A 21,863-nucleotide genomic window follows, 5' to 3' on the forward strand; every position below is an offset into this window, starting at 1 on the left:
CCCCCGGCAGTCACCTGTCCCCCACCCTTGGCAGTCACCAGTCTCCCCCCGGCTGTCACCGGTCTCACCCCTCAGCAGTCACCGGTCCCCACCCAGCAGTCACGGCCCCCACAGTCACCTGGCCCAGCCTGACCATCCCCAGGGTAAGTCTATTTTTTTATATGTATTGGTTGGGAGTATTTTTATATGTAGTTTTTTTTTTTTTTTTATATGTATTTGGGGCTTTTATATGTTTTTTTTAAATAAGTTTGGGGTCTTTTTTTATATGCATTGGGGCTTTTTTATATGTAGTTCTTTATATGTGTTTTATTTTTTTTAAATATGTATTGGGGCCTTTTCTTATAAGCATTGAGGTCTTTTTTTATATGCATTGGGGGTCATTTTTTTATATGCATTTGTTTTTTATATATGTATGGGGGGTTATATGTATTGAGATTTTTATATATGTCTTGGGGAGGTGGGGTTTTTTGTATGTATTTTGGGGGTTTGTATATATTTGGGGGGGTGGGGATTTTTTTGGTATGTATATGCGGGTGGGAAGTTTTTTGCATTGGAGCGGGGTTTTTTGGTAAATATTTGGCAGGGGAATCGTGTGAGGGGGGAGAGAATGAGCGAGGAGGATTGAGTAAGGGTGAGGTAATTGATGGAGGGGGTGAGTGAGGAAAAGAGGGAGTAAGAGTGAGATGCAGGGGAGAGAAATACATGTGAGGCGGGAGGGATTGAGTGAGAGTGGGGTAATTGAGGGAGGGAGAGTAATACATGGGAAGAGGGTGGGAAATAGAGGGGGCTCGTGAGGTGTGAAATGGGGCTCACAACACTGCCGATTTAGGGGTTTCCAGTCAGAACTGTAGTCCTAGGCCCCAGGAAATTTTTCGGCGGCCCTGAGCCTAACGATACCGCGCCCAGCACCTAGTTAGCTATGATCCCCCCGGTTATAGCTCTGTTTGCGTATGGTGCTGTGGTGCTGGCTCTGCCAGGAATAATAATAGCAGCATGTTCTTGTATAGCGCTGCTAGTTTTACGTAGCGCTTTACAGAGACATTTTGCAGGCGCAGGTCCCTGCCCCGCGGAGCTTACAATCTGTTTTTTTTATAAATATCCTTTATTTTATTCCGATGTCCTGGCTGGTGCCTTGATCCCGGTGAATTGTCCTGGTCTCCCGGGACACCTACTACTAAGCACCCCTTTGTGGATCTGGGCCCAAGTGTATAAACCTTTATCACTTTACCCAACCCTGGCATACTCTTAAACCTCAATACATTCACCAACTCCCTCACCATTTATTGTGACCCTGTAAGACATTCCCAGGTCTGAACCCTGACCCCATTATCTAGGTTCTCCACATTGTATTAATAACGTTGTACCCATTAAACCCAGCTATCACCACATGACCCACAGTGAAACCGTATCAGCCATCTTCCTTCCTCACTCTGCGCTTCCCATGGCCACGCCCCTCCTCACACGCTGCCAGCACCCGCGTTTTCCCCTGCTCTTCACTGCTGGCATACCCTCAATCAACATGGCCGCTGCGTGCCGCGTGACGTCATCGCCTCCGTCACACCACGCAGCCTGTGACTGGCCCTCAACCAACATGGCCGCCACACCGCCTCCCACGGCCCTGGAAGAGACGCCTCTGCCAGTAGTAAACCTCAGGGTGTGACGTATTTCCGGCGCGACGCGGAGAGGAGCGTTACAGCAACATGGCGGAGACTGCAGAGGGTTAGTGTGTTATATATATTTATTGTGCAGGGGAACGCCAAACGTTAGTTTTTTAAATCAACAATTACCTTTACAGTCCCACTGTCCGCATAGACCAGCACAGAGAGAAACTAGTCTCTTAGACATGCAGCAGCTGCAGGGAGAGTAAGGGGGCTCCCTGCGGGGAGAGTAAGGGGGATTTCCTGCAGGGAGAGTAAGGAGAACTCCCTGCGGGGAGAGTAAGGAGAACTCCTGCGGGGAGAGTAAGGAGAACTCCCTGCGGGGAGAGTAAGGAGAACTCCCTGCAGGGTGCGGGGAGAGTAAGGAGAACTCCCTGCAGGGTGCGGGGAGAGTAAGGAGAACTCCCTGCAGGGTGCAGGGAGAGTAAGGAGAACTCCCTGCGGGGAGAGTAAGGAGAACTCCCTGCAGGGACCTCCCTGATGGCACTATCCATGTGAGAGTTTTCTGGGGATGCTGAACTTTAAGTATTTGGTGCTACACTTTAGCTTTTTATTTAATGATCGCTCTTGATTAGAGCCAGGATTGCACTGCAATATATTACTATTAGTAGCAACACAGGTTAATTAAATTGCCTATTTAGCACAATTTTTCCCTATCCCGTTCCTATTATTGTTCTGTCAAGATATATATATATATATATATATATATATATATATATATATACATGTAGAGGTATCAGTACCGTGTTAGCCGAGCTTCAATAATCAAAAAATAAATAGATGATACCGTTCTGTGGCTAACGAAATGCTTTTATTTGTGCGAGCTTTCGAGATACACTGATCTCTTCTTCCGGCGATGTTACACTGAATGAAGCATATATGTATATATATAATGTATATATAATGTATATATATATATATATATATATATATATATATATATATATATATATACGCCTACATTAGTGTGTGTGTATATATATATATATATATATGATCCAGAAGTTCAGCACACTTTCGTGGCAGCTAATGCATTGATGCCTTCCAGGGAGCACAGGATGTTCACAAAGATGTATATAAAAATGAAAAAATATAATAATGTAACCAATTTACAGCTAAAAAAGTGTGTATAATGTCCTATCAAACTTTTAAGTCTGCGCTCCCCTGCCTGCTCACCTACCACCCCCCTGCGTCCGGCTTCTTCTGACGTCATGACGTTTGCGTCGCTGGAAGCCTTTGGAGACCAGGTAAGGGAAGTCAGAGGCCTCGCGCGAGCTCCCGGCATAATTGCCTTGAGGCGCGGGGCCTCTAACTGCCGAGCACCCACCTCCCACCCAGAAAATCTCACGCCCCCCATTTTGCGCACCCCTGGTCTATATCCCTCACATATTTCCCCTCGGTGTATAGCATATCAGAGATTCTGTCTCTCTGATGGGAGCAATGGGCTCCCAATCGATCGCAAAAGTAAAGAGACTTGAGATCGATTGGGAGACCACTGTAGTACCCTAAAGGAGATTACACTAGGGAAATAACCTTGTTCCCATCAGAGAGAACAACAAAAGACAAGGGTGCCCAATGCTACATCCAATTGACAAAATATATAAAGTAATAAGTATAACGTTTAAATACTTGGTTATTTAGTAAAATCCTTTGTCCAAAGCGTCATAAGCCTGCATACCACGTCAAGGTATAACCAAAATGAATGCAGGTACTGCACTGTGAACCCTTCCATTAACCTCTGTATGAGGGGAAAGAACCATAGTGGATCCTGATCTTTGCAGCAAAGTGAAAAGACCTCCCAAGTTAAAAAGATGAGGAGGAGTGAGCTCTGGGGGGGAGGTGCCACCTACCTCCATACAACTGGGGAGGGAGGGGGGGAAAGACTCTTATATGCTATACACATATGGGAAATATGTGAGTGACATAGACACATTATTATACACACTTTTTTAGTTGTAAATTGGTTCCACTATTATATTTTTTCATTTATATATACATCCTCTTTGTGAACACCCTGCGTTCCTCTTACCTGGACGACATCGCTACAATCACAAGACCTGTGCAACGGTCTTTAAAGGGTTTTTGAGCTGCTTTACAAATGATTATAACAGGATTTAAACCACGTTATAGGCAGGGTTGCCACCTTCGACTGATGGTCAACCTGGATATTTTTTTTTAAATGACACTGTTACCATGACAACGGGATGCTATGTAACGTCACGCGGCGTCAAGTTGCCGTGACAACGTGGCACCGCATGACGTCGTGACATCATGTGGCGTCTCATTGTCATGGCAACGAGCATCACATGATGCTGTCACGTGATGTTCCCGTTGGCATGGCAACGCAGCGCCATTTGACGCCGCACAGCCATATTGACAGTAGTTGCAGGGGGAGATGGCGGGAGACTGCTGTTGCGGGCACTGTTGCTGCGTTAATGGTATATGGAATTATACCTTACATAATTTCTATTATTTATAACTAACGCTGATGACAATTGTTGCAGACACAGTCGTCGCTGATTAATATTAATTTATTACAATGGTTTATCTCAGTTTACTTTACTTGAGTTAATTTAACAAAGACAAGGTTACCTCATTGCTATCAAAAGGGAGGAACTGAAGCAGCTTTACTGAAAAGAGAGAGAGGGGGTGAGAAGAGAGAGAGGGGGTGAGAAGAGAGAGAGGGGGTGAGAAGAGAGAGAGGGGGTGAGAAGAGAGAGAGGGGGTGAGAAGAGAGAGAGGGGGTGAGAAGAGAGAGAGGGGGTGAGAAGAGAGAGAGGGGGTGAGAAGAGAGAGAGAGGGGGTGAGAAGAGAGAGAGAGGGGGTGAGAAGAGAGAGAGAGGGGGTGAGAAGAGAGAGAGAGGGGGTGAGAAGAGAGAGAGAGGGGGTGAGAAGAGAGAGAGAGGGGGTGAGAAGAGAGAGAGAGGGGGTGAGAAGAGAGAGAGAGGGGGTGAGAAGAGAGAGAGAGGGGGTGAGAAGAGAGAGAGAGGGGGTGAGAAGAGAGAGAGAGGGGGTGAGAAGAGAGAGAGAGGGGGTGAGAAGAGAGAGAGAGGGGGTGAGAAGAGAGAGAGAGGGGGTGAGAAGAGAGAGAGGGGGTGAGAAGAGAGAGAGGGGGTGAGAAGAGAGAGAGAGGGGGTGAGAAGAGAGAGAGAGGGGGTGAGAAGAGAGAGAGAGGGGGTGAGAAGAGAGAGAGAGGGGGTGAGAAGAGAGAGAGAGGGGGTGAGAAGAGAGAGAGAGGGGGTGAGAAGAGAGAGAGAGGGGGTGAGAAGAGAGAGAGAGGGGGTGAGAAGAGAGAGAGAGGGGGTGAGAAGAGAGAGAGAGGGGGTGAGAAGAGAGAGAGAGGGGGTGAGAAGAGAGAGAGAGGGGGTGAGAAGAGAGAGAGAGGGGGTGAGAAGAGAGAGAGAGGGGGTGAGAAGAGAGAGAGAGGGGGTGAGAAGAGAGAGAGAGGGGGTGAGGAGAGAGAGGGGGTGAGGAGAGAGAGGGGGTGAGGAGAGAGAGGGAGAGAGGGGGTGAGGAGAGAGAGAGAGAGGGGGTGAGGAGAGAGAGAGAGAGGGGGTGAGAAGAGAGAGAGAGAGGGGGTGAGAAGAGAGAGAGAGAGGGGGGTGAGAAGAGAGAGAGAGAGAGGGGGGGTGAGAAGAGAGAGAGAGAGAGAGGGGGGGTGAGAAGAGAGAGAGAGAGAGAGGGGGGGTGAGAAGAGAGAGAGAGAGAGAGGGGGGGTGAGAAGAGAGAGAGAGAGAGAGGGGGGGTGAGAAGAGAGAGAGAGAGAGAGAGGGGGGGTGAGAAGAGAGAGAGAGAGAGAGGGGGGGTGAGAAGAGAGAGAGAGAGAGAGGGGGTGAGAAGAGAGAGAGGGGGTGAGAAGAGAGAGAGAGAGAGAGGGGGTGAGAAGAGAGAGAGAGAGGGGGTGAGAAGAGAGAGAGAGAGGGGGTGAGAAGAGAGAGAGAGAGGGGGTGAGAAGAGAGAGAGAGAGGGGGTGAGGAGAGAGAGAGAGAGGGGGTGAGGAGAGAGAGAGAGGGGGTGAGGAGAGAGAGAGAGAGGGGGTGAGGAGAGAGAGAGAGAGAGAGAGAGAGAGAGAGAGAGAGAGAGAGAGAGAGAGAGAGAGAGAGAGAAAAAAAAAAAAAAAAAAAAAAAAAAACTACAACTCCCATGGTCCCCTGCATGTGCAGTAGAGCATAGGGCTGTGACTCGGATGTAGTAGGCAGCGAAGGGAGGAAATGAGTTCTGCAAACAGATAGTCCTCAGAGAAATGCAGAGGGTATGTTAGTGATGTAGCAATGGGAAGTCACTTACAGTGCTGCCCTGTCTGTAACAACCCGCCCACCCGGAGACTTCAGGGACAAACCCGTAGCCCGGAGAAGGGGATGCCAAACCCTAAGTCTCCGGGTGAAACCCGGAGAGGTGGCAACCCCGGTTATACGTGGTGGGTTTACATGCGCGCTTTGACTCGCGTGTTTTATTGTATTCACAGTATTGTCGCTCATCTTAAAATATTTGTTCACTTCACTTTCAACGCTCTGTTTTTCTTTTTTCCCCCCCTTTGGTATTTTTGAAGCACTGTTACGTAAGGAGAGCCAGCACACGCTCAATGGACGTGATGAAAGGATAACGTTTATTTAATTTATCCGTATTCTTATTTGACATCTCAGTTCCCTGTCGATTAAGAATATGGAGAAAGTTATCGTTTTATCATCGATTTTGACTTTGCTGGCTCTCCGTGCCGTTTGCGTGACTTGACTCTCAATCTATCTCTCTATATACACTCTCTAACCACGTGTGTATGTATCTTCACCTGCAGGAAGCCGGGAGGAGTTGATGGATCGTCCCACAGTGCAGGTAATATAGAGGGAGATGTACCATGTGATTCTCTCCAGCCTCTTTCCTGCTCATGGATTTCCATGGTGATCCTCTCCCACGTTCGGGGCTCACCTTCCCGATGACTGGTAGCCTGGGTCGGTCTCTTTTCCAGCCTTTCTATCCTGACTTTTACCGCTCGCATTGCAGTGCCAAAGGTTTTCATCTCCTTTGTTTGCGCTTTTTTAACATTCTTCTTTGACCATTTTTTATTCCAGTTTCTTCTCAAGATTCAGGTCTTCAGTCTGTCGTTTCAGTCCTGTGGTTGCAGTTCTGTAAAAAATCACAAAAACTGTATGGTGCTCTAACATGAGCCACTGGCCGCATAGCCTATAGACATTAAAGCATTATAGTGTCCCTTGGAGGTCCCATGTATTCCCAGACCAAAAAACTCCAACACTGAAATAAAACCACTTCCACTAGATACCGAATAGCTGGAAAAAGTCCCACTAGAATAATGTGTGACTTTCACTGGCTAGTGACCAGACATAAACATCGGTTGGGTAAGTATAAGGTAATTCAGATGTGTAGGTTGGAATAACTCACATTTGTGGGGTCTTCAACAGAACTTCCTCCGTGGGTGCGTGCTGCCGTTACTCCACAGTGACCGGACATCCAAAGAAAGGAGAGATGGAGCACAGCTGGTAGTAAATAAACTGTTATGGAGAGTGGGACCCAGGTAAAAAATGTTTAATGGATCAGTGCAAAATACAAAAACTGAGCCCTCAGGCCCCCACCAACGCGTTTCGAGCTAGTAGCTCTTTCTCAAGGTGCATGTTGAGAAAGAGCTACTAGCTCGAAACGCGTTGCTGGGCTGCCTGAGGGCTCAGTTTTTGTATTTTGCACTGATCCATGAAACATTTTTTACCTGGGTCCCACTCTCCATAACAGTTTATTTACTACCAGCTGTGCTCCATCTCTCCTTTCTTTGGATGGATGGTTGCAGTTCTGTAGTCATTTTTAATTTTTGCGATATCATTTTTTTAAGTTGATCTAGGGTTTTTATTGCTGCTAGTTTTTGCAGAATGGAGTCTTTAAACTGTACTAACTCCAGTGCCAACGCTGTGAAGCAACGCTTCTAGGCATGCATCTTTTTTTGGGGGTGATGTGACTAAAGTAGTTACCCCAGGCATCCTCTTGTGCCCCCCAGGCATCCTCTTGTGCCCCCCAGGCATCCTCTTGTGCCCCCCAGGCATCCTCTTGTGCCCCCCAGGCATCCTCTTGTGCCCCCCAGGCATCCTCTTGTGCCCAGATAGAAAAATGGCAAAAGCGCTCAAATGCCAGGCCAATGATGATATAATGCCAGAACCACCATACAAAGGAAATCCATAATCACAAATATAGAGTAGTGATAATGCAACAACAATAATGGGTACAGTCCTCCTGAAGACAGGTAGTGCGTAGTATAAGCCCACCCACGATCAATCTCATTGGCAGGTTCCCCTAAATTGGCAAAAGTACTCACGTTCCTTGGTGTGGCTGGCTGGCTGTGCAGCTTCCAATGGTGGTACGCAGGAGTAAAAAATTGGGAGGAGCGCCCGAACCGAATGGAGCAGGAAAGGACCCAGAATCAAAATATGTAAAAAGGGTACTTTAATGTGTCATGAGACCCATCCTACTAACTCCAGTGCCAACGCTGTGAAGCAACGCTTCTAGACATGCATCTTTTTTTGGGGGGTGCTGTGACTAAGGTAGTTACCCCAGGCATCCTCTTGTGAACCCCAGGCATCCTCTTGTGAACCCCAGGCATCCTCTTGTGTACAGCAAGAGAAATAAATTAATCAACCTCTCAACCTTAGTATTGAGAAGTAAATAGTTCCAGTGGTCTAGCAATGGGGTGCATCGGGAACAGGTGCTACATAGATACAAAAATGATTGAGATGATAACAAAAGAAACCCCTATTATTGCACTCAAGCCACAACTCCTCCCCCATGAAGAAGCACACTTGTGGCACAAAACGATCGTCGTGGTATCGCAGACGACAATGACGTCAGCTGATGGGGACGGATCCTTTATCGACACAGACGTTAGAACCTGGTTATATAGCGATATCACCCCCCTACCCCCCACACCTTTTCTTTCCTTCTCAAGACGAAGCCTATCTACCTCCGCTGTATTACATGAGCGCGCATTCAACCCTCAGTAACAAAGAGAGCATTAGGCCTCGGTCCCGCTGCGCTCGTTGGCGCGGGCGGCGGGTCGCGAGTCCCCCACCAGCAGGGGAATCCTCGCGAGCCGGTCCCGGTCCCCACTGGCTGCACAGCTGACTACACGCTGTAGCGCGTCAGCCGCTGGAGACACCAGAGAATGGTGTTTCCTAGCGTTGACGCGTCACGTGGTGTGGCTGTGAGCCAATGGGGAGGGGAGGCTTCGGGAGGAGGAGAGGCTTCGGGGAGCGGGGAGGAGTGTGGAGTGAAAGCAGGTGAGTGCCTTTCTCTGTGTGTGTGTCTGAGTGCGTGCCTGTCTGTGTGTGTATGTGTCTGAGTGCGTGAGTGCCTGTCTGTGTGTGTGTGTGCCCGAGTGCCTGTCTGTCTGTGTGTGTGTGTGTGTGTGTGTGTGTGTGTGTGTGTGTGTGTGTGTGTGTGTGTGTGTGTGTGTGTATATGAGTGCGTGAGTGCCTGTGTGTGTGTGTGTGTGTGTGTGTGTGTGTGTGTGTGTGTGTGTGTGTGTGTGTGTGTGTGTGTGTGTGTGTGTATATATGAATGAGTGCCTGCGTGTGTGTGTTTAAACTTACCTTCCAGCTCCAGCCCGAGTCCGTGGAGGGAGGGGGGGGGGAGAGTAGCGGGTCCCTCCGCTCAAGCCACGCCCCCCCTCCCTGTCAAACCGCCCACCTCCCGCCCACCTCCCGATCAAACCGCCCACCTCCCGCTCCGGCTCCCGCTCCCTACAGACCGCAGATCGCGGTCTGTGTATCTCAGCGCACCGCCTGTCAGCAGCGCAGGTGCGCTGACTCTGGGAGCGGGGCCTTAGCCTTAGTTGAAATACCACTGCGGATCTATTAGTTGCAATAATATACTGTGGGTTTCATTAAATGTTCAACTAGCCTTTAAACAGATGGTATTGTATCTAATCCGAGACCTGGGAACACTTCCTCAGAATGATCCAGGCTGTGTTCAGTTCCCTGAATTAATACCGTCCCCGTGTTATATACATGATCAGTGAGCATTGTTTTGCTAGTCCCCTCCCCCGCTCCCCTGATGGATTGGGATCTGCCTGCCCCCGTGTGTAACATGTTTAGAGAATGAGCACGTTGTGCCAGGCTTTCCCGTGATCGGGGTAAAACACGAAGTCAGTTTTAACCCCTGTGTCACCATGTTGGGTGTAGCCATACATACGTACGTCCATAAAGTTCAACCTATGCTTAATTTAGACAACAGATACTTTATCCTATATCTACTTTTTGATCCAGAGGAAGGCAAACAATAAACCCCAGTGACATATATCATGCAATGATATCTCATAAGGGGAAAAATAAATTCCTTCCTAACTCCAAGAATTGGCAATCAGATTACTCCCTGGATCAACATTCTTCCCATGTATACGTATTTGGTATATCCCTGTATACCTTTCCTTTCTAAAAAGACGTCCAACCTTTTTTGGAACAAATTTATTGTATCTGCCATCACAGTCTCCATGGGTAATGAATCCCACATTGTAACTGCCCTTACTGTAAAGAACCCTTTCCTTTGTTACTGGTGAAATCTCCTTTCCTCCAACCTTAAGGGATGGTCCCGAGTCCTTAGTACTGCCCGTGGGATGAATAGTTCTTTTGAAAGCGCCTTGTACTGTTCCCGAATATATTTGTATATATTTATCATATCCCCTCTTAGACGCCTCTTTTCTAATGTAAATAAATCTAATTTAGCTAGCCTCTCCTCATAAGTTAGATTGTTCATCCCCTTTATTAATTTGGTGGCTCTTCTCTGCACTCTCTCTAGTTCCATAATGTCTTTTCTTGGGATTGGTGCCCAAAATTGTACTCCATATTCAAGGTGTGGTCTTACTAATGCTTTGTAAAGGGACATAATTATGTTTACTTCCCTTCCATCCATTGCCCGTTTAATGCAAGATAAGATCTTGTTTGTCTTTGCAGCTACTGCATGACATTGGGCACTATTGCTAAGCCTGCTGTCTACAAGCACTCCTAAATCCTTCTCCATCAAGGATTCCCCCAATATATCCCCATTTAATTTGTAAGTCGCCTTTTTATTCTTGCATCCCAAATGCATAACCTTACATTTATCTGTATTAAACCTCATCTGCCAATTACCTGCCCACTTTTCCAGTCTCTCCAAGTCCTTCTGAAGAGAAATTACATCCTGCTCTGATTCTATTACCTTACACAATTTCGTATCATCAGCAAAGATTGAGACTTTGCTCTCGATGCCAACCTCAAGGTCATTAATAAACAAGTTAAAAAGCAAGGGTCCCAGTACCGATCCCTGAGGTACTCCACTCACAACTTTAGCCCAACCTGAAAAAGTTCCATTTAGGACAACCCTCTTATGTCTGTCCTTTAACCAGTTTTCAATCCAGGTGCATATATTATTACTGAGTCCAATTTTCTTTATTTTGTACACCAACCTCTTGTGTGAAACCGTATCAAAAGCCTTTGCAAAATCTAAGTAGACCACATCAACTGCATTACCCTGGTCTAAATTCCTACTTACCTCCTCAAAGAAACAAATAAGGTTAGTTTGGCAAGATCTATCCTTCATAAATCCATGCTGACTATTACTAATAATTTTGTTTTCCATTAGGTATTCCTGTATATTATCCCGTATTAAACCTTCAAGTAGTTTCCCCACTATTGTAGTCAGGCTTACAGGTCTGTAATTCCCCGGTTGTGATCTAGCTCCCTTTTAAAATATTGGCACCACATCTGCTTTACGCCAATCTTGTGGTACTAAGCCTGTGGAAATGGAGTCCTTCAATATTAAATATAATGGTTTTGCTATTACTGAGCTTAACTCCTTGAGAACTCTTGGATGTATGCTATCGGGGCCAGGTGCCTTATTTACTTTCATTTTTCAAGCCGCTTATGAACTTCTTCCTCAGTTAACCAATTGTTCACTAATATGGAGGTTGTGGCTTCCTCTTGCAGCACTATTATTGAAATTGGTTCTTCCCTGGTAAACACAGAGGCAAAGAATTTGTTTAATACCTCAGCTTTTTCCTTATCTACAATAATCTGTCTACCCATCTCACACTGAAAAGGTCCTATATTTTCTTTTCTCACTTTTTTTGTTATTAAGGAACTTAAATAACTTTTTAGAGTTGATCTTACTTTCTATTGCAATCCTTTTTTCATGATCCATTTTTGCTAATTTAATTGCCCTTTTGCAATTTTTGTTACATTCCTTATAATTCTGATACGATGTCTCTGTCCCTTCTGACTTAAAGAATCTAAACGCCTTCCTCTTCTTGTCCATTTCCTCCAATACCTGCGTATTTAGTCACATTGGTTTTGACTTATTTATTTTATACTAATTACCCAAGGCCATGGGTATACACTGATAAATGTGCTTTTCTAACAATGTTTTAAAGACTGCCCATTTATCTTCTACATTTTCCCTGCAAAAACACCATCCCATTGTATTACTACTAGATTAGACATACTGGACACCCAACAAGCTCCTATTGAACCCCCAAAATAACCACAACATATATATAAGCATATGAGTGTCACAGAGGAGTGCTACTGAGCATCGCAATATATATTTAAAATCAGAGACAGAACATAAAACACAGACAGAGCTCAGTTTTTAGCACATCCAGTGAAACTCATACACGGTACAGTGCCTGAATATATATGTATAAATATCAAGTAAAATGGTCTTTTAGTTTAACATTTTTGGCCAAAATTGTTGTAAGCCCCTGAGCCAACTGCACGGCAGACCACAAATCAGGGGTCCCTAACGCTAATATAAATTCTTAATAACCTGTGTAGTAACAGGAAGAATGATTTATAGTAAATCTGTCAATATTAGTTGCAAAGTTCTAAGTCTGATTGAAGCTTTTAATGACCTGTACATTACCAGGAAAAGCACTCTGTATGTATGTGGTCTGCCGTGCAGTTGGCTCAGGGGCTTACAACAATTTTGGCCAAAAATGTTAAACTAAAAGACCATTTTACTCGATATTTATACATATATATTCAGGCACTGTACCGTGTATGAGTTTCACTGGATGTGCTAAAAACTGAGCTCTGTCTGTGTTTTATGTTCTGTCTCTGATTTTAAATACTAGATTAGACCTCAGTTTATTAAAATCTGCCTTTCTAAAGTTTAAGGTCTTTGTTGAATCCAAGTAATCTGTTTTTTGATCATTTATTTAAAATGAGACCATGTTATGATCACTGTTACCCAAATATTCCAGGACTTGAATATTTGTTATTACTTCTACATTGTTTGATATGACCAAATCCAGTACTGCCCCTCTCCTGGTTGGTTCCTCAATAATTTGGGTCATATAATTGTCTTTAAGCACCCCCAAAAACCTGTTTCCTTTTGTTGTAATGCTAATATCATTGCCCCAGTCTGTCTGGATAATTTAAATCCCCCATTATGCAAACATGACCCAGTTTTGATGCCTTCTCCAATTGCAAAAGTATTTTAGCTTCCTCAATCTCGCAGATATTTGGTGGTTTATAGCATATTCCCACAAACATTTTCTTAATACTTTTACCTCCACTGCTAATTTCTATCCACAAAGTCTCTACATTTTCATCATTCCCTTCATAGACATCATCCCTTAGAATGGGGTTTAGATCCGTTTTAACATATTTACTCTATTTGCTCGATCCTTCAGAAAAAGAGAATAACCCTCTAAATTAACTGTCCAGTCATGAGTTTCATCCCACCATGTTTCAGTAATGCCTATGATATCATACTGCTCCCTTGCAGCTATTAATTCAAGCTCCCCCGTTTTATCTGTCAGGCTTCTTGCATTAGCATTTCAGGTTTTTTTTCAGCCTGTACTATTATCTGCTCCTTCCTTTCTAGTCCAACTTGGTTTAGTCTTTATAAGTTTTCTAGTATTATCTGTATTTACTATGGGTGTCTCGCTGCTTTCCAAACTCGCACTTGCCCCCATTCTACCTCCATACCCCCTTGTATCCTCCTCTATTCCATTTAGTTCGTTATCTGTTTCATTCCCCTCCATCCTAGTTTAAACTCTCCTCCAGCCTTTGTAACATTCTCCCCCCTGGTGTTGAAGGGTGTTTTGGACAGTCGTTTCTTTAAATGCTTTATTCTGTTTTCCTGCCTTGATGTCCCGCGGACAGGGGCTCCCCAGGCTTGTGGATCCCTTTTGGGGAAGTTGGTTAATGCTTGAATCATGGTTCCCATTTTCTTCCATGTTATATTATTACATTATCCCCACAGGCAGAGGAGTCTTTTAACTCTAAGCAGTTCCTTTGTGTAAAAGTTCCCCTTGCCTTGTGTCTTGCAGTTTTCTTGAGGTTGTCTCCTGTTTTGCTATTCCTTTTGAACCATTGCATTCCACAGCTTCTCACTGTCTAGCAGTTAAGGGTCTCCATCGATCCAAAATGCTGAAACTTCCAAAGTACTTCTGATATGTTGGTGGTAGAAGCAGCTGTAGGGAGCATCTCTCTCCGATCTCCTATCCAAGTCAATGGCAGTTACGCTCGCCACTCACACACTCTCTCTCCCTCTCTCCCTCTCTCCCCCTCCTCAGATTCGGGATGACAGTGAAATCTCCCCCACAGCTGCCAGACTGGCACAGGTAAGTCTTGCTCTCCCCCCGTCTCCTGTGCCCCCCCCCCCCCCGTCTCCTGCGCCCGTCCCTTCCCCCCCTCCCCCCCCCCCCGTCCCTTTCCCCCCGCCCCCCCCCCGTCTCCTGCGCCCCGTCCCCTCCCCCCTGTCTCACACACTCTCTCCTCAGATGGCCGGGATGCCTCTCTCCTCCATCCAGGCCCCCCCTCCTCCTCCTCCTCCGCCTTCTCTGGGCCGGGGCTTCTCCTTAGGTCTGGCCCTTCCTATTCGTCCGATTTCTGACCCTGAGGGAGGAAAGCCATCACAGGGGGGGCTGCTCTCTCTGCAGCACGACGGGCGTCCCAAGGTGAGAGACATCTGATCTTATCTGCTTCTGTATCGCTTGTTTTTCGCATTTAAATCAAATAAGTTTTATTGGAATGACAGAAAAATATTTCGGTATAGCCATAGCATGAATAACGGGGTAGGGTATAATGGTTACACGATACATGTATAACAGGGGGTAGGGTATAATGGTTACACAGTACATGAATAACAGGGGGAAGGGTATAATGGTTACACAGTACATGTATAACAGGGGGTAGGGTATAATGGTTACACGATACATGAATAACAGGGGGTAGATATAATGTTTACACAGTACATGAATAACGGGGGGTAGGGTATAATGGTTACACGATACATGAATAACAGGGGGTAGATATAATGGTTACACAGTACATGAATAACGGGGTAGGGTATAATGATTACACAGTACATGAATAACAGGGGGGGTATAATGGTTACACAGTACATGAATAACAGGGGGGGTATAATGATTACACAGTACATGAATAACACGGGGTAGGGTATAATGGTTACACAGTACATGAATAACACGGGGTAGGGTATAATGGTTACACAGTACATGAATAACGGGGAAGGGTATAATGGTTACACAGTACATGAATAATTGGGTAGGGTATAATGATTACACAGTACATGAATAACAGGGGGTAGGGTATAATGGTTACACAGTACATGAATAACGGGAAAGGGTATAATGGTTACACAGTACAGGAATAACAGGGGGAAGGGTATAATGGTTACACAGTACATGAATAACAGGGGGAAGGGTATAATGGTTACACAGTACATGAATAACAGGGGGAAGGGTATAATGGTTACACAGTACATGAATAACAGGGGGAAGGGTATAATGGTTACACAGTACATGAATAATGGGGTAGGGTATAATGGTTACACAGTACATGAATAACGGGGTAGGGTATAATGGTTACACAGTACATGAATAACAGGGGGAAGGGTATAATGGTTACACAGTACATGTATAACAGGGGGTAGGGTATAATGGTTACACAGTACATGAATAACAGGGGGTAGGTATAATGGTTACACAGTACAAGAATAACGGGGTAGGGTATAATGATTACACAGTACATGAATAACAGGGGGTAGGGTATAATGGTTACACAGTACATGAATTACAGGGGGTAGGGTATAATGATTACACAGTACATGAATAACACGGGGTAGGGTATAATGGTTACACAGTACATGAATAACGGGGTAGGTATAATGGTTACACAGTACATGAATAACGGGGTAGGGTATAATGGTTACACAGTACATGAATAACGGGGTAGGGTATAATGGTTACACAGTACATGAATAACGGGGTAGGTATAATGGTTACACAGTACATGAATAACAGGGGGTAGGGTATAATGGTTACACAGTACATGAACTACAGGGGGTAGGGTATAATGATTACACAGTACATGAATAACACGGGGTAGGGTATAATGGTTACACAGTACATGAATAACATGGGGTAGGGTATAATGGTTACACAGTACATGAATAACACGGGGTAGGGTATAATGGTTACACAGTACATGAATAACGGGGAAGGGTATAATGGTTACACAGTACATGAATAACGGGGTAGGGTATAATGATTACACAGTACATGAATAACAGGGGGTAGGGTATAATGGTTACACAGTACATGAATAACGGGAAAGGGTATAATGGTTACACAGTACATGAATAACGGGGTAGGGTATGATGGTTACACAGTACAGGAATAACAGGGGGAAGGGTATAATGGTTACACAATACATGAATAACGGAGTAGGGTATAATGGTTACACAGTACATGAATAACAGGGGGAAGGGTATAATGGTTACACAGTACATGAATAACAGGGGGAAGGGTATAATGGTTACACAGTACATGAATAATGGGGTAGGGTATAATGGTTACACAGTACATGAATAACAGGGGGTAGGGTATACTGGTTACACAGTACATGAATAACGGGGTAGGGTATAATGGTTACACAGTACATGTATAACAGGGGGTAGGTATAATGCTTACACAGTACATTAATTACAGGGGGTAGGGTATAATGATTACACAGTACATGAATAACACGGGGTAGGGTATAATGATTACACAGTACATGAATTACAGGGGTTAGGTATAATGATTACACAGAACATGAATAACAGGGGTAGGGTATAATGGTTACACAGTACATGAATTACAGGGGGTAGGTATAATGATTACACAGAACATGAATAACAGAGGTAGGGTATAATGGTTACACAGTACATGAATAACGGGGAAGGGTATAATGATTACATAGAACCTTTAATAACGGGGTAGGGTAAAATGATTACACAGTACATTATAGGGGTCAGGGTACAATGGTTACACAGTACATGAATAACGGGTAGGGTATAATGATTACACAGTACATGAATTACAGGGGGTAGGGTATAATGATTACACAGTGCATGAATAACACGAGCTAGGGTATAATGATTGCACGGTAGCTGGGTAACAGTTACACACAGGGATGTGGGGGTCTCTCAGCCTGTGACAGGCACTGATAGTGTGCAGCCAGTTCTGCTGTGGTTTCTCTCTCACACACTCTCTCTCACACACAGGTGTCTCTTATGGATCAGGATGTTTCTGCCCCACGTTCCCTGCTCCTGCCGCGAGGTAACACTCTGTACTGCCCTATGCCTTCCTGTAGTACAGTGTTTCCCAACTCCAGCCCTCAGGGAACCCTAACAGTCAGTCAAAATGACCGAGTCGCTGGTTGACCCACCTGTGCTGGAGCAGGGATATCCTTAACACCGGACCTGTTGGGGTTCCCTGAGGGCTGGAGTTGGGAAACACTGCTGTAGTACACACTCACTAAGTTTTCTCTCTCCACAGGTAACCTCCCCATCCCCCCCCTGCTGCCTTCCACCCTTCGTCCCCGTGCTCCTATCCAATCATCTGGAGATGACGGCAAAGAGGTGAGATACCTCTGCTATGCCTGGTCTGTTCTATTCACTGTGTTATACAGGCACTCGCTTATCTCCTCCTGACCCACCTCTCCCATTCCCCCTTCCTTTCCCCTCCCCCCTGTCTCTCACTCCTCCCTCCCCCCTATCTCTCTCACTCCTCCCTCCCCCCTATCTCTCTCACTCCTTCCCCTCCCCCTATCTCTCTCACTCCTTCCCCCTCCCCCCTATCTCACTCCTCCCCCTCCCCCCTATCTCACTCCTTCCCCCTCCCCCTATCTCACTCCTTCTCCCTCCCCCTATCTCACTCCTTCCCCCTCCCCCCTATCTCACTCCTTCCCCCTCCCCCCTATCTCACTCCTTCCCCCTCCCCCCTATCTCACTCCTTCCCCCTCCCCCCTATCTCACTCCTTCCCCCTCCCCCCTATCTCACTCCTTCCCCCTCCCCCTATCTCACTCCTTCCCCCTCCCCCTTATCTCACTCCTTCCCCCTCCCCCTTATCTCACTGGTTCCCCCTCCCCCCAATCTCACTCCTTCCCCCTCCCCCCTATCTCACTCCTTCCCCCTCCCCCCTATCTCACTCCTTCCCCCTCCCCCCTATCTCACTCCTTCCCCCTCCCCCCTATCTCACTCTTTCCCCCTTATCTCTCTCACTCCTCCCTCCCCCCATCTCTCTCACTCCTTCCCCCTCCCCCCTATCTCACTCCTCCCCCTCCCCCTATCTCACCTCCTCCCCCTCCCCCCTATCTCACTCCTCCCCCTCCCCCCTATCTCACTCCTCCCCCTCCCCCTATCTCACTCCTCCCCCTCCCCCCTATCTCACCTCACCCCTCCCCCTTATCTCACTTGTTCCCCCTCCCCCCAATCTCACTCCTTCCCCCTCCCCCTATCTCACTCCTTCCCCCTCCCCCCTCACACACCCCCCTCCCCCCCAACTCACACCTTCCCCCTCCCCCCTATCACACACCTCCCCCTACACTCACACCTCCACCCTCCCCCCCACTATCTCACTCCTTCCCCCACCCCCTATCTCACTCCGCCCCTCCCTCACTCCCCCACCCCACCCCCCTATCTCACACCTCCCCCTCCCCACACACTCCACACCCCTCCCCCACTCCCCCCCCCCTATCTCACTCCTCCCCTCCCCCCTAACTCATCCCCCTCCCCCCTATCTCACTCCCCCTCCCCCTATCCCAACCCTCCCCCACACACCTCCCAACCCTCCCCCCCCCAACTCACTCCTTCCCCCTCCCCCTATCTCACTCCTTCCCCCTCCCCCTATCTCACTCCTTCCCCCCCCCCCATATCACACACCTTCCCCCCCCCCCCTACTCACTCCTCCCCCACCCCCCTATCTCACTCCTTCCCCTCCCCCCTATCTCACTCCTTCCCCCTCCCCCCTATCTCACTCCTTCCCCCTCCCCATCACACTCCTTCCCCCCACCCCATCTCACTCCTTCCCCCTCCCCCCTATCTCACACCCTTCCCCCTCCCCCCTATCTCACACCTTCCCCCTCCCCCAATCTCACTCCTTCCCCCTCCCCCAATCTCACTCTTTCCCCCTCCCCCCTATCTCACTCCTTCCCCCTCCCCCTATCTCACTCCTTCCCCCTCCCCCCCTATCTCACTCCTTCCCCCTCCCCCTATCTCACTCCTTCCCCCTCCCCCTTATCTCACTCCTTCCCCCTCCCCCTTATCTCACTGATCCCCTCTCCCCCCAATCTCACTCCTTCCCCCTCCCCCCTATCTCACTCCTTCCCCCTCCCCCCTATCTCACTCCTCCCCCTCCCCCCTATCTCACTCCTTCCCCCTCCCCCCTATCTCACTCTTCCCCCTTATCTCTCTCACTCCTCCCTCCCCCCATCTCTCTCACTCCTTCCCCCTCCCCCCTATCTCACTCCTCCCCTCCCCCTATCTCACTCCTCTCCCCTCCCACCTATCTCACTCCTCCCCCTCCCCCCTATCTCACTCCTCCCCCTCCCCCCTATCTCACTCCTCCCCCTCCCCCTTATCTCACTGGTTCCCCTCCCCCCCCAATCTCACTCCTTCCCCTCCCCCCTTATCTCACTCCTTCCCCCTCCCCCTATCTCACTCCTTCCCCCTCCCCCCTATCTCACTCCTTCCCCCTCCCCCCTATCTCACTCTTTCCCCCTTATCTCTCTCACTCTCCTCCCTCCCCCCATCTCTCTCACTCCTTCCCCCTCCCCCCTATCTCACTCCTCCCCCTCCCCCTATCTCACTCCTCCCCCTCCCCCCTATCTCACTCCTCCCCCTCCCCCTATCTCACTCCTCCCCCTCCCCCTATCTCACTCCCCCTCCCCCCTATCTCACTCCTCGCCCTCCCCCCTATCTCACTCCTTCCCCCCTCCCCCCTATCTCACTCCTTCCCCCTCCCCCTATCTCACTCCTTCCCCCTCCCCCCTATCTCACTCCTTCCCCCTCCCCCTATCTCACTCCTTCCCCCTCCCCCTATCTCACTCCTTCCCCCTCCCCCTATCTCACTCCTTCCCCCCTCCCCCATATCTCACTCCTTCCCCCTCCCCCCTATCTCACTCCTTCCCCCTCCCCCCCTATCTCACTCCTTCCCCCTCCCCCTATCTCACTCCTTCCCCCTCCCCCCTATCTCACTCCTTCCCCCTCCCCCTATCTCACTCCTTCCCCCTCCCCCCTATCTCACTCCTTCCCCCTCCCCCTATCTCACTCCTTCCCCCTCCCCCCTATCTCACTCCTTCCCCCTCCCCCCTATCTCACTCCTTCCCCCTCCCCCTATCTCACTCCTTCCCCCTCCCCCCTATCTCACTCTTTCCCCCTTATCTCTCTCACTCCTCCCTCCCCCCCATCTCTGTCACTCCTCCCTCCCCCCATCTCTCTCACTCCTCCCTCCCCCATCTCTCTCTCCTCCCTCCCCCCCATCTCTCTCACTCCTCCCTCCCCCATTTCACGTCTCGCTCCTCCCTCCCCCCATCTCACGTCTCGCTCTCCCTCCCCCCATCTCACGTCTCGCTCCTCCCTCCCCCATCTCACGTCTCGCTCCTCCCTCTCCCCCATCTCACGTCTCGCTCCTCCCTCTCCCCCATCTCACGTCTCGCTCCTCCCTCTCCCCCATCTCACGTCTCGCTCCTCCCTCTCCCCCATCTCACGTCTCGCTCCTCCCTCTCCCCCATCTCACGTCTCGCTCCTCCCCTCTCCCCCATCTCACGTCTCGCTCCTCCCTCTCCCCCTATCTCTCGCCCCCTCTCGCCCACCTCATCTCTCCCTCCCTTCCCCCTTACAGATGGATGACTCCATAGTTGGCCCTAAGATCCCTCAGGTCCTTGAGAAGATTCTTCAGTTGAAGGAGATCAGACAGGAAGAGATGGTGTCTGTGCCAGTGCCCACAGGTAACACCTCCTTCACACCCCTCTTCCTTTATCTCTCTTTCACCAGCACTCTTCTCCCCTCTGTCTCTGCCCCCTCCCCACCCTGGGTCTATCTCCCCTTCACCTCCGTTCCACCCCTAGAGTCTGTTTCTCTCTCGCAGAAGAGGAAGATGTTGATGCTGATTTCCGCCAGGTTCTGACGGCCTCAGAGACAGAGGAGGAGACCAGCAGCCTGAGCAGGAAGGAGGTGACACTACCATAACCCCACTCACTCATTTGTTAATGAAGGATAGACTGAGGCGTAACGGATTTATGGAGCGTCCGACCGTATGAGGAGGGGGAAAGGATAAAGTGTGGGGAGAAGAGGGGAGGGAGGAAAGGATGCACAGGAGTATAGAGGTGGAGGAGAGGGGAGGGAGGAAAGGATGCACAGAAGTATAGAGGGGGAGGGAGGAAAGGATGCACAGGAGTATAGAGGGGGAGAAGAGGGGAGGGAGGAAAGGATGCACAGGAGTATAGAGGGGGAGGGAGGAAAGGATGCACAGGAGTATAGAGAGGGGGAGAAGAGGGGAGGGAGGAAAGGATGCACAGGAGTATAGAGGGGGAGGGAGGAAAGGATGCACAGGAGTAAAGAGGGGGAGGAGAGGGGAGGGAGGAAAGGATGCACAGGAGTATAGAGGGGGAGGGAGGAAAGGATGCACAGGAGTATAGAGAGGGGGAGGGAGGAAAGGATGCACAGAAGTATAGAGGGGGAGGGAGGAAAGGATGCACAGGAGTATAGAGAGGGGGAGCATATCTCACCCCCTTCCCCCATCAGCTACGCATCGAGCGCACACACAAACACATATGGAGGCCGAGTAGCTGTCACTACCGCTTTGTATGTGTGTGTGTATACACACACTTATATATGTGAGTACCTTCCTACAGAAGGGTCGCAGGCGCCGGAGCCGTAAAAAG

At 48.4% G+C, this 21,863-nt stretch overlaps 1 protein-coding gene across 1 annotated transcript in view; it reads left to right on the top strand.

The window, feature by feature from the left end:
• The first annotated feature begins 1,599 nt into the window (after positions 1–1,599).
• The window catches only part of SF3B2 (splicing factor 3b subunit 2), a 39,351-nt gene continuing 19,087 nt past the window's right edge, over positions 1,600–21,863 (top strand). Inside the window, exons 1-9 of the mRNA XM_075569778.1 lie at positions 1,600–1,719; positions 6,451–6,488; positions 14,206–14,253; positions 14,413–14,589; positions 17,202–17,256; positions 17,476–17,558; positions 20,822–20,927; positions 21,068–21,153; positions 21,834–21,863. The exon at positions 21,834–21,863 is cut by the window's right edge and continues 171 nt beyond it. Of these exons, the coding sequence (XP_075425893.1) occupies positions 1,701–1,719; positions 6,451–6,488; positions 14,206–14,253; positions 14,413–14,589; positions 17,202–17,256; positions 17,476–17,558; positions 20,822–20,927; positions 21,068–21,153; positions 21,834–21,863 (642 nt within the window). The 5' untranslated portion in view covers positions 1,600–1,700. The remainder of the gene's footprint in view (positions 1,720–6,450; positions 6,489–14,205; positions 14,254–14,412; positions 14,590–17,201; positions 17,257–17,475; positions 17,559–20,821; positions 20,928–21,067; positions 21,154–21,833) is intronic.

Source organism: Ascaphus truei, chromosome 14 (genome assembly GCF_040206685.1).
Source record: "Ascaphus truei isolate aAscTru1 chromosome 14, aAscTru1.hap1, whole genome shotgun sequence".
Taxonomy (NCBI): Eukaryota; Metazoa; Chordata; class Amphibia; order Anura; family Ascaphidae; genus Ascaphus; species Ascaphus truei.